General features: G+C 39.0%; 1 protein-coding gene across 2 annotated transcripts in view; it reads left to right on the plus strand.

Annotated features, from left to right (window-relative positions):
* Positions 1-13,236, plus strand: part of pear1 (platelet endothelial aggregation receptor 1) — a 41,414-nt gene that overhangs the window by 26,660 nt on the left and 1,518 nt on the right. The window contains exons 6-22 of one of the 2 annotated variants that reach the window (XR_015845635.1): positions 1,744-1,990; positions 2,272-2,374; positions 2,697-2,833; positions 3,483-3,695; positions 4,183-4,357; positions 5,294-5,414; positions 5,489-5,652; positions 6,159-6,261; positions 7,124-7,276; positions 7,344-7,475; positions 7,675-7,806; positions 7,891-8,020; positions 10,039-10,254; positions 10,947-11,056; positions 11,137-11,266; positions 11,986-12,048; positions 12,505-12,586. Coding sequence is in view for 1 of the 2 variants with exons in the window: in XM_088307255.1 (XP_088163381.1) it covers positions 1,744-1,990; positions 2,272-2,374; positions 2,697-2,833; positions 3,483-3,695; positions 4,183-4,357; positions 5,294-5,414; positions 5,489-5,652; positions 6,159-6,261; positions 7,124-7,276; positions 7,344-7,475; positions 7,675-7,806; positions 7,891-8,007; positions 10,039-10,254; positions 10,947-11,056; positions 11,137-11,266; positions 11,986-12,048; positions 12,505-12,711 (2,523 nt within the window). In the remaining variant the exon portion in view is untranslated. Of the gene's footprint in view, positions 1-1,743; positions 1,991-2,271; positions 2,375-2,696; positions 2,834-3,482; positions 3,696-4,182; positions 4,358-5,293; positions 5,415-5,488; positions 5,653-6,158; positions 6,262-7,123; positions 7,277-7,343; positions 7,476-7,674; positions 7,807-7,890; positions 8,021-10,038; positions 10,255-10,946; positions 11,057-11,136; positions 11,267-11,985; positions 12,049-12,504; positions 12,712-13,236 lie in introns of those variants that run through there. The other variant, XM_088307255.1, reaches the window with a different exon arrangement.

The raw sequence follows: 13,236 nt of genomic DNA on the forward strand, positions 1-13,236 counted from the left end.
AGAACGGATGTTTAAACTTTTCAATTTAACAATACTTTAGGCTTTATTCATTTTCCTTTCCAAAGAAACGATGAATATAACTGCAGATTACGAATATTTGTCTGCATGACTTTATTAGACTGTCCCTTGATGGACAAGGTTCCTGATACTGACTCCTGCGGGACGCCCTTTGGGAAAGCAATTTATTTTACAGCCTTCTCTTCTCTTTTCAGTTGTTGTTATCTGTTTTTTAAGCCCATTTTGGAGATGCTAATTAATTTTATTTGTGTACTTGAGTACGTTTGGAAGAGTCACTGCACCTACTTTTTATTTTTTGGCGTTTTTTTCCCCCCACCGAGTCACAGCAGTAAATCTGCATGAGAAAGTCTGCGTAAACGTATTGGTCTACACCAGCTGAATATCTCATTACTCAACATGACATCGCCGAGCCAAGCCCCCCCTCCTCTGCCGATCCGTTTAGACCAGAAGAAGCAATAACGTTGGCCGCATAAACACTGGCAGCGCAGCTCACTCCGAGCCAAATTTGGATGTAGTAGAACCTATTTTGGGAGGCGTAGCTCTACAACAACACACAAAAAAAAAATGCAAAAAGTGACTTGGGCCTCGATTCAGATTACCAAGTGATTTAAAAATAACATCCAGAGAGGTCAACATGAAATCTTTTTTCATGTGACTGACGCCCATCCATCAGTGACATCATCGGACAGACAGAATGTTACGGGAAACTCAAACCCTGTGAAATTGCACGACTGGATTCGAGCTTTTTTGTGAGCTCCATACAAATCTCCCCGAATAATTTGAATCTCTCCGATGGTAAAACGACACCCCAGATTTTGGATGACAAGAGTTAGAGTTGAGGGAGGGGACTCGGGGTGCAAAACCACAATTGGGGCAAGAGTGTTCTGTTTTTCATTTATTTGTGGCTAAACATACTCAATGTTTTTTTTTTGAAAGTCATTTAATCTTTTTTTTTTCTATGACGTCACTATCAAGTTTTACCACATAGTACTAAATGCTCGCCTTTTTCCCGTAAGTCATGCTACAGGCTCTTTAACGGGAAGGTGACTGTTGTTATGAATAGTAGGAAAATGAATCAAGTTCCCAAGTCGAGGGAGACCTTTAAAACTTACTCCCCCCCCCCCCCCATACAGTCAAAGGCATCCTGCAAATTTGATTCTAATTCAACCGTATAACAAGTTTTACAAGAAAGGCTAAAATGTTCCCCAAACTATTCCCACCAAGTTGTGAGCATTCAACAATTTATCCAGCATGTCCTGATAAGATGACAAATTCTTACTTAGGGACTGTCAAAATGTTCTGGTCCAGCCTCTGATGGATGAGGTGTTACAAAAGGCACAGGGCCCACTTGTAATCCTTGTGGGACACCTTAAGAATGTGAATTTGATACGTTTCAAGCTGGATCACTCGTTAGTTGAAATCCAAACAAGTCAATACAATCTGTACATCTGCCATGCGTTCCAATTGAAACGAAGAACCATTACATCTTCATTTCTTTTGTGCGAGGTGCCAGCTGTCGACAAGCGATGCAATTTTTTTGCTTGTGAGTTACTCATGATAACCTCCACCTTACACAATAGGGATCAAAAGCGCAACTAGAAATAATCAAAAACAATCACTGTAATGCGATCGTTCCTTGGCACTTATTCACGACAAGCACCACCTTATTTATTGCAAATCAACCAAACAACTCCAAATAATCCCCGGTGTCCTTTCCCCCCTCAGCCTGTGAGGACAAACACTGGGGTCCAGGCTGCGGCCAGCAATGCAAGTGCGAGAATGGCGCGCTGTGCGACCCGGTCAAGGGAACGTGCCAGTGCCCGCCGGGTTTCATTGGACGCCACTGCGAGGAGGCGTGTCCCGCTGGAACCTTTGGGAAGGGCTGCCTGCAGAAGTGCAAGTGCGGGACTGGAGGATCGTGCCATAAAGCCAGCGGAGAGTGCACGTGTCGCGATGGCTTCACTGGCACCTTGTAAGTACGTCAGGGTGCACGAATCACGATTGGGAGAGATCATTCAGCATATGCATCCACTTTCATAGATCGTGGTATATTTATAATTGAAATGAATAATTGAAGTATTTATCAACATTTTGGAGCAGATGCCCATTACTCAAAGTTTTTTGCTTATTTGCTATTAGACTTATTTTTTTTTCTAATGTAAAATACAGTATGTATCTAGACTCAGTAAAAGTTAGGAAAGACAACCTTCAATGAAAATGAGAGTTGATTAATATTATTGGATGCATTTGTAGCTGTGAAAGGCCGTGCTCCAGAAAGTGTCCTGCACGGTGTCCGTGTCAAAATGGCGGCATCTGTCGGGGCAAAGGGATCTGTGCCTGCCCTCCTGGATGGACGGTAAGTAAGACGTCTCATTCTGTAAATCTGCACTCGAGAAAAATATGAATGCAACACTTTTAGTTTTGGGCTCTCAATTTTAATGAGCTGAACTCACAGGAGACATTTTCTCTGTCCACTAAAGGCCAATATCTCTCAACCAACATTATATGTGATAAAATAATCCATCCATCTCACATGTCTGCCCATTGACTGCCCACAATAAAAGGCTACTGGACTTTTGGAGGGGGAAAAAGTGTTGGGTTTATATTTTTGCTGAGTGCACACCTACTTGGCATCATGTTCAACTGACCTTTTCTTTGCAATCGCTGCTGCCTTCTAGGGCTCTGTCTGCACGGAGCGCTGTCCCGAGGGACGGTACGGGCCCAACTGTGCCGAGGAGTGCATTTGTCATAATCGCGGCAAATGTGACCCTGAGACAGGACAGTGCAAGTGTGCCGAAGGGTTCACTGGGAACAGGTGTGTAGTTGCCAAGGTCTCTGATGAAGTGTGAGTGCGGGAGATGCGCGTTAACCAATCACAAGGCAATCTAGAGATCAAGCATGTTTGTGATGCGTTTATATGGCGCTGAGGTCACTTGTTGCTAGGTAGAATCTGTGAGTTACAATCAGATATGAAAAAAAAAAAGAAATCTGGCATTTGCTGTGTCCTTGGCAATTGGGCGGCATACAGGAATACATTTCTAAAAATAGAAGAAAATCAATAAAAAAAAAATCTGATTTATAAAAATATCAAAATATTTTTTTCATTGACAACAAAAAAAAATCAGTATGACAAATGTGTTTTTAAAATTATATTTCGGTTGTTTCAATATTTGTTTTATTCCGCCACTCTGTCATGTGCACTGTGAAAATGTCAATATAGATTTAAAAACATTTGTGTTTACAAACAGTAATCTGTCCTGTACATTTTTATACTGCCATCTGCACCGTTAATAAAAGCTAATAAGACATTTGAAAAAAAAATAACGGATGAAATATGTTTTAAAATATTATAGAAATGTTAAAAAATGTACAGGTAAAGAAATTTGTCTGTTTTTTAAATATTTGCGCTTTTTTCTTTTCAATTTGTCTGTGTGTTTTTCTAATGTCACATTTGTCTTGCTCAGGTGCAGCGAGGAGTGCGCGGTGGGATCTTACGGTCAGGACTGCGAAGGTGCGTGCGACTGTGCAAACGGCGCTCGCTGCTACAACATCGACGGTGGCTGCCTGTGCGAACCGGGCTTCAGCGGGCCCAGCTGCAAGGACAGGATGTGCCCGCACGGAAGATACGGCATGCACTGCGAACGCACGTGTCTCTGCCAGGACAAACACACACTCAGGTGACCATGCAAATAAAGTTGCGTTGCGTTGGCTGTGCACGACCCAAACAACATGACAAACCGCACATGCTATCCGGTTCTGATAAAACTGCGTCAATGCTAATCTCAGTAGAGGCCACTCTACTGTTTGGGAGTTTTCAGGCAATTAGCGCCTCCTGGCGGCCACAAAAAATGGAGCTTGCTCAACTCATTATTTGACTGGCATAGAATGATTTTGCATACAAGCTACTCATGTTTAATATTCTTATTTATGATTTTAAAGCTTGGAACATTGTTGATGTGCGGATAGGAGTGAATGTGTGCACTTTTTACCTTTCTGTGTTTAAAGTTGATATATGCTTTCTAGTCACTTTTATGATTGACAATTAAAAAAAATATTTTTTATATGTATATATTTTTTCATTTAATTTCAATTAATTATTTGTTAAATCAACTTAATGTGATATGAAACATGTTATGTCACTATTTACCTGACTATTCCCTTCAGCTGCCACCCGATGAAAGGCGAGTGCACGTGCCAAGCGGGCTGGGCCGGGCTGCACTGCAACGAAACCTGCGCCCACGGTTTCTATGGCGACGGCTGCCTGGAGCCCTGCTTGTGCGTGAACGGCGGCGTGTGCCACAGCGCCACCGGACTTTGCCAGTGCACCCCCGGATACACGGTCAGTAACAGTTAACTTTGATTAAATTGATTTCTACAATGATTCCGAGGGATTGGTGCAGGGTGTTGTCATATTTCTCAATGAAATATGATGATATCCACCACATGGCCTCCACGATCAAATCAATCAAAATGGCATTACACAACTTGCGCCACAACTTCGACCTGCTTTTAGCTGGTCTGAATTCTAATCTACTTTCAGTCACCAAATTGTAACACAAAATCCAAGCCACTGATTCACAGTTTGATCATTTAATTCAGTGAGTCATTCATGCGCCACTAGAGGGAGCCCAAATACTACTTTCAGAATCACTGCACTAGATTGCCGAGGGCCTCTTTTTTACTACCACTCTCATGCCAATGCGTTAATACACACCATCAATATTATACAAAAAATGTGCGGAACTTCAGCTGGAGCACTTTACAGTAAAAATGCATCTGACAGCTGGATAAACGCAAACCATTTTAATAAAATGGGTCAGATTGCAACAACCATGTTTTGCGAGTTGAACTTGTCCGCAACAGATTTTGCTCTGACCATCGTATCAGGGGAAAAGTGCTGACATCATCGAGGTCAAATTTGAAATGTGATTAGTTAAAGAAACAGTCCCGATGCTCTTACAGTTTGAGTACATGTATTGGAAGCAGTCCAGTCAAGAAAAACACGACTAAATGAACACAGACTGTTGGGGATAAATGAAGACAATTTCATGGAACTAATACAATCCAGCCTAATAAACATTTTGTGACATTTTTGTTTAGTGATGTGCTGGGAGATTTTTTTTAACATGAAATAAAAGCGACTTGGCTCAATAAAGATTGGGAAACCCTGTCCAAGACTGTATTGTGAAACATTTGAGCCTCGCTGGAGGTCTTCTCTCTACGCTCTAGTTCATAAATTATTCCTTTTTCTTTTTTTTTTTTTTTTTATACCCAGGGTGTTCACTGCGAGAATCCATGCAAAAGTGGCACCTACGGCAAGAACTGCTCCCTGGAATGTTCCTGCAGGAATTTTGTGGATTGCTCGCCCATCGACGGCGCCTGTTTCTGCAAAGAAGGTGAAGGTTCTTCACACATGCGGGCGATGAATCGTTAAGCATCCCACGTCACTCTCATTTTTGAATGTCTTCAGGCTGGCGTGGGCCCGACTGCTCGCTTCCGTGCTTGGAGGGAACCTGGGGCCGCGGATGCAACACCACCTGTCAGTGCGCTAATGGGGCGAAATGTAACCCCGCAGATGGAACCTGCACCTGCACCCCTGGCTGGCAGGGGGCGCACTGCGACCGGTCGTGCCCGGTGAGCTTTTGGCACTTTTTGCAGTCTGTCAACTAACTTTTCAAATGAAAAAAACAACAACAAACAAAACATTTTGAATTCTGAAAAAGATTCTGAAAAACAAAAAAATACCTGTAGTGCAGTTAGTCTTTCATCCCAACATGTAATTTACATGTTCAGTAATAACAACCCATTTTTAAACACACTATAATCCATCTGTTGCACTTTTGTATAGCTTAGTTGACACGTCTGCCAGATGGCAGTTTTGACCCTGACCTGTTACCAACGATGAAGTCTGCCGAGCAACAAGTAACCATCATGTAGACATCTGTCGTGGCCAAGTAACTCTTGTCCATTGATCGACATTGTTGTGGCTGCGCTACAAACTGATCCTACAATTTGCTTGGAAGTCTTTATTCTTGTCATTGCCATGGCAACAGCCCCGGGCATTGTAGTGTTTTGCCTGGCATTGGTCCAGTAGCGAGCCTGGAGACACTCTACTCACTGGCTTTGGTTCCTACTCGCAGATGGGCTCGTTCGGTCCGGGCTGCCTGAAGAGATGCGACTGCGTTCATGCTGATGGTTGCCAGGCAACCACAGGGGAGTGCCTCTGCCTGCCAGGCTGGTGGGGTGAGTGCCCATTCTTTCAAACAATGCCATACAATAAAAGCCTCATTTATAAAATAATAATGCACACTTTTGGGAGGTATTAATGGAGGAATATGTTTAATATTTTGGTTATACTTTGCAGTGAGGCATACTGCAGTTTAAATTCTTAGTAAAAAAATGAAAAAAGTACAATTACTCTGTATTTATTTATATAAAGAATAATTTTATCCGGCAAAACATGCAAGATGAATAAAAACAAAAATCTACTAAAAATATATCCAAGAACAAATATCTTACAAATATATAATTTTGCACTGTTTCATTAAAAAAGGTAATCCACACTTCGTCTGTTGGATTTTTGTTCTTAGTATGAAGAGTAATTGTCGTTAAAAAAATTTATTGTATATAAAACTATGCTTTAAATTAGTAGTTTTAATTTGATAAAATACTAATAAGGCGATTAATATCATTATTTTAATTTTCATTTCAAGGGATGTTATAATAAAAAAAAAACTGTTATAAAACTATAAGTATAGTGTAAATGTTGCAATCTATAAAATAACAACCAACATCTGAATTAAAATAAAAATGTAGAAAACAATGAAATGGTCTCGACAGAATACAAAATTATACTTTTTGAATCCAGAAAATATTCTAGCAAACAAATAAATTCAATCTTAAAATTCATAAGATAAAAATAACAATAATAAAAATAAAAATAATTAATAATAATTAATAATCAAAAGCAGCAAAAGTACAAAATAATATTGCAAAGCCAGGATGAGCTACCGACCATGCTGAATAAATATGGAATATATTTTAAAAAAAGAAATCAAGAAAGACTCAATCAATCAGTGAATAAAATCCACCTCGTCTCCCTCAGGCCCACGTTGCAGTGAGCCGTGCTCCGAGGGCCTGTGGGGGCGCCATTGCAACCAGACCTGCTTCAAGCACTGCCCCAACAGCGACACGTGCTTGCGGGAAACGGGGGCGTGCGTGTGCCGCCCGGGCTTCTGGGGGGTCACCTGTCAGAACAGTGAGTGTCGCCAAATGTCACCTGATCACGACGCCAATCCACGGCTAACGCATCTCCGCCTCCCCAGAATGCAGATCGGGTATGTACGGCGATCAGTGCAGCCAGTCCTGCCCGTCTTGCGGCCAGTCGTATCGCTGCCACCATGTGACCGGGGAGTGCGACTGCCTTGCGGGGTACACCGGAGATGAATGCGATCAAGGTGAGTCCAATTAACCCACTAATTAATTACCACAAGTTTTCTTCCATTAAAAACGATTAATACTTCAGTATATAAACACCTATAGACTCGGTTTATACCATCCATATATACACTTATACGAAACAGAAATGATTTGACCCGAGGACTTGTAAGTGTGTATGTGGTTGTTCACATTGTGTGTCGTGTGCCATTGTTGCAGTTTGTCCGTCCGGCTACTACGGCAAGGGTTGCTCCGAAGTGTGCGTCAGCTGCGCCAACAACGCCACGTGCAACCATCGGGACGGTCAATGCCAGTGTCTTCCCGGCTGGACCGCCACAGACTGCTCCATACGTCAGCACCAACTTTACTTATTATTGATCATTTGCTTTATTTCTTGATTGGATATTAAAAGATTGATATTTTTTTGGTTTCCAGCATGCAGTTCGGGACGTTTCGGCTCCTTTTGCTCCCAAACTTGCTCCTGTCCTGCCAACGTCTTGTGCGACCGCGTCACGGGAGAGTGTGTGTGTGACAATGCTGACTGTCGACAAGGTGTGTCAACAAGGTGTCGACAAGGACACGTGCATGTGCATACACGCACGCACGCACGCACACACACTAACATTTCGTCTGTATGTCTTCTTCATCATCGTATCATGGCACACATTGACTTGAGAAAGACAAGACTACTGCTAAGAAAAATGGCATGGATTTATGTTGGTCTAGAAGGTCCTTGATATGAAATTTGCACTAATTCATTTTCAATAATTTATCAACTTTTGTTTAGTTTAATTCTTAATTCAAACTTAATTTTGTGGTTAGACTGATAGATGTTTATTTTAATTTAGATTGTAATTATTGAATTTGTCATTTTTAGGCATTTTTTGCAAATTATATACATATGATTTCCAGACAATGATTTTAGTATTATTTTTAATAGTTAGTTTTAATTTACATTTTGTCTTTCAAAGATTTATCCAAAATTTTCATTTTAAATGTTGTCATTACGCTTTCTTATTTTATTTTATTTTATTTTTTATTAAATCACGGAATTTCTTTTGTATATATTTTTGGTTTATTTTGAATTCCATTTTTATTTTTTTTATTCCAGATTTGTATTTGAATTTTCTTAAGTTTTTTTCAAGTTTTTTTCTCTTATATATATATATATATGCATTTTCATTTCATTTTTTTCATTTGTTTCTCATGGAAAACTTTACATTCATTATTTTTGTTTGGAATTTTTGGGGGTTATGTATAGTCATTCTCACTTTTTGTTGTTTATTCTTTTAATCCTTACTCTTAATTTAGTTTTTCAATTAAAAAAACATTTTTTTGCCAATTTTAATTCTCAATTTAACCAAAAGGTATATTTGACATTATTTAGTTATGGTAATTATTTTTTTTTTATGTTAAAAGAACAATATTAAAATTCTAAATCCTAAAGTAAAAAAAATAACTTCCACTAGAGTGATCTTTCTTTATTACAATTCTTGCTTTCACAGATTTTTTCAACATTTTTAAATCAAGTACCACCATGTTTCCAAATACTACCATTTTAATTGTGTGAAGGCGGAGGCCTTCACATATGTTATTCTGATTCTTTATTAATATTATTTAACTTATTCCGCCCGTTTTTTTGACGCTTAACTACTTCCACATAATTCAACCGATTCACTTTTAACGTATTCCACTTATTCATGTGATGGGGGCTTCCATTTTTCACGTCATTCACTTATTCAGATTATTCACAATTTCACATTTTTCACCCCAAATTAACCCCATTCATTTCGATTGGGGAATTCAACATTTCACATTCAAATGCTTCCAGTTTGAAATTCACGACATTCAGGTCATTCATTTCGCATTCCTTTAACTCCTTTCACATTATTCATGTGATTCCCTCTATTCATGCATTCCCATTTTACATGTTTCACCCCCAAATTCGCCATTCATTTCCAATGGGACATTCAACATTTCATATTAAAATGTTTCCAGTTTGAAATTCACGACATTCAGGTCATTCATTTCGCATTCCTTTAACTCCTCCGAAACCGGAGGTGACGTATTTTGGCCGGAAGTGACGCATTTTGACCGGAGGTGACGTCACGGAACAGGGAGTGACGTCACGAAACCGGAAGTGACGTCACGAAACCGGAAGTGACGTATTTTGACAGGAAGTGACGTCACGGAACCGGAAGTGATATTTTCTTCTATTTCATTCATGATGATTCAATATAATTCACTATTATTCACTGTCATTCAAATCATTCAATTTCATTCACTATGATTCAAATTCATTCAACATCATTCAATATTTCAGAGTCATTCAATATCATTCAAAAACATTCAGTGTCATTCAAAATCATTCAATGTCATTCAAAATCATTCCACAAAAAAGATTCCAGCCTTTCCGCCTTCACACACAATTTCTCCAGGAATTGCATTTTCTAGTATTTCATATTATTGTCAGCCACTATAACAATATGTAAACTGTTTGAATGGTAATACTCCGCCTAAAAAAATGTTTTAAAGAATCCCTGAGTTAAAACAAGTCTGACTTAATCCCATTGTTGTTTTCAGAGGCATCGGAGCCCGGCAGCGTGATGGTCCCGCTGCCTCCGGGCGAGAAGGAGTCGTGGGCGGCCATCAGCGGCGTGGTGGCGCTGGTCATCCTGGTGGTGCTGCTGCTGGTTCTGTTGCTGCTTTACCGACGCCAGCAGAGGCTCAAGCACAACAACACGCCCGCCGTCTCCTTCTCCGCCAGCCGCACCGTCAACTCCGAGTACGCCGTACCAGGTAAGCAACGTTGTGGAGACCTCACGTGCACATTGCCACATGTTCAATTTTCGGAAAACTTTTTGTAGATTTGATTTGAAGTTTCACATCACTCCCCTGTTATATTGTTGATTTAAAACAAAAAGACAAGTCTAATAAAAAAAAAATCTATTATATATTTTAAAAAGTTATTCATAAAACAAAAAACAACTGTGAGTTTTTTTTTCATCTTATTATTATTTTACCATTTTCTACCTTTTCAGCCCTCACAATTTTTGTAAAAAAAAAAAAAAATTCAAACGACTTATCTAGAAAATGACCCCCCCAAAAAAGTAAGATTTTATTTTTTCAATCTAAAAAAAAACAACAAAAATGTGAGATCATGTTAAAAATGACATCCTGAAGACAACAACAAAAAAAAAAGAAAATGAGTTTGGTTTTTGTGTAATTTCTTTACAATTCTTTAACAATTGTGTGTGGAAAATATTAACTTTTTTTTCCACATTTTTTTTTAAAAGAGTTCACATTTACACATGACATTTTCTTAGGTTTATTTTAAAATATAGGAAAGTCCAAAAAACATTCTAAAAAAAGCAACAAATAATTTTTATCCCCAAAAAATGCTCCTCCCCAAAAATACATGTAAAAAAACCCTGAAAATTATCCATGTACAGAAAACAACAGTGTGTGTATGTGCGTTCGTGTGTGTGCAGTTGTGGCCCCCAACTACCAGCACTACTATTCCAACCCCAGCTACCACACGCTTCGGGACAACCGTCCACCATTGCCTCACCTCCCCAACAACCACGACCGCACCATCAAGGTGACTTTCATCCACTCCACTCCTTCAAGGTCAACCTCTGCCCTCTTTTCTGACGACTTCTTTTTTTTTTTTTTTTACAGAACACCAACAAGCAGTTGTTCTGCAGCATGAAGAACCAGGAGCGAGAGAGGCGCGGTCTTTTTGGCGTGGAGAGCAACGCGACTCTGCCCGCCGACTGGAAACACCACGAAGGTCGCAATAAAGAGCCAGGTCAGACCCGACCTCAACACACATCTGGGATAATAATGAACTGCTGGCTCATAAGGGACATTTTTTCAAAAATCAAAATGAGATGGAAAAAATATTCAGAAAAATTGACCCTTTTTACCAGTCAGTCCCTTATTACCCGAGATTAAAGTACAAATCCAGACGCTTGTTGAATAAAAAAATGACTCTAATAAAGTAGAAGTACGGTGCTCCCCATGCATATTTGCTACACACTCATTCACCTATTTTAAAATTTTTTAACAGCCTATCTTCCCATATTGAGAAAAGAAAATCACCTTAACAAGCCCCTTAAGGTTACACTTCATGTTTATTCTTGTTAAAACGTTAACCATCCAATTATGACAAAGAATGGAGTAAATTTCTATGTAGGTGAGTAAAAATCAAAGTAAAGCTACCTAAAAATCAAGTGAAATGCTTACGTAACTTCCCACCGCTGTAACTTCCCACCGCTGTCTAAACCTTTACTTATACGTTCAAAGTCTGCCGAACAGAAGAAGTTTGATTTATTGTCGTGGTCTGTTGGATGCGAATCATTCGTCGATATATTGCGTTGCCAATTCTTCTTTTATTGGCTATAAAACAACTTTGACAGTATTTCCTCTGGGCAGAGTCAAGAAGACGTGTTGAACATGGACATATGAAAACTGTAAAAGTTTTATGTGAGCTCTTTTCCTAATAAAAGGAATTGTTGTTGTTCACAGGACCGTTTGGGATCGATCGGAGTTACAGTTACAGTACCAGCCTCGGAAAATATTTCAACAAAGGTTGGTTGAATGTTCTCCATCCGCTTGAAAGTGACTTGCGTTTAGCATTTAGGACTCACTTACACATTCTAGAGGCACAAAGTGGTACTGCAAGACTTCATAAATTTCAAATTTTTACTGGATTTATTTTTCAATTTAGAAAAACAAACAGAAAATTGTGATCTAAAATATATGTTTTTATCCAGAATACAAAACTGTGATTTTCTTGGCTATTTTGGGGAGGAAACAACATATTTTAAATTCTTATAAAGCAGAGATTTTTTTTTGTTACTATTATACAAAACAACATTAATCTAACTTTAACCATATTTACATTTTGAACTAAGACAATATTAAAAGTTTTTCTGTGTGTTTGTGATTTCGGCATGTTTTTTTATCACAGTAATGATGACATTTGATGATGTTGGTGTTTTTGTGACCCTAAATCATGAAACGTGGCGTTGATTGTTGGCACAGAACTGACAGTGGCGGCGGGGATGGCAAGCAGCAGTTCTTTAAATAGCGAGAACCCTTACGCCACCATCAAAGATCTGCCCGGACCCCCCTTCTGCCCCCCCGAAAGCAGCTACATGGAGATGAAGGCGGCTGTCCCCCGAGAGCGAGCGTACACCCAAAGCGGACCTCCACCGCCCCCGCCCTTCAGCACCGCCTCTTTACGACGACGTGAGCCACAAACATGATAAATTATACAGCTAATATAAAAAGTCCACACAGCCCTTTTCAAACGGGTGTCCAGATAGTCGTGATGTGTCGAGACTCTGATGCGTGTAAAGTAAATTAGTTACTTTTAAAATAAAGAAATTTCAGTTTTTTTAAATCGACTTATTCTAGTAATCATGTAGTTACTTTTAGAATTACGTAAAGGTACTTAGTTACATTTAAAATCAAGTAATTCTAGTAATCAAGAAAATTAGTTACTTTTGTAATCAAGTAAAAGTACTTAGTTGCTTTGAAAATAAAGTAATCCAGTATTTAAGTAATTTAGTTACTTTTAAAATCAAGTAATTCCAGAAATGAAGTAAATCAGCTATTTTATTTTTATTAAAATCAAGTAATTCCACTAATTAAGTAAAGTCTAGTAATTATGTACTTAGTTACATTTAAAATCAAGTAATTACAGTAATTAAGTAAAGTCTAGTAATTATGTACTTAGTTACATTTAAAATCAAGTAATTACAGTAATTAAGT

The sequence above is a fragment of the Idiotropiscis lumnitzeri genome, chromosome 10 (genome assembly GCF_059441095.1).
Source record: "Idiotropiscis lumnitzeri isolate Australia: NSW breed Sydney's pygmy pipehorse chromosome 10, RoL_Ilum_1.0, whole genome shotgun sequence".
Lineage (NCBI taxonomy): Eukaryota > Metazoa > Chordata > Actinopteri > Syngnathiformes > Syngnathidae > Idiotropiscis > Idiotropiscis lumnitzeri.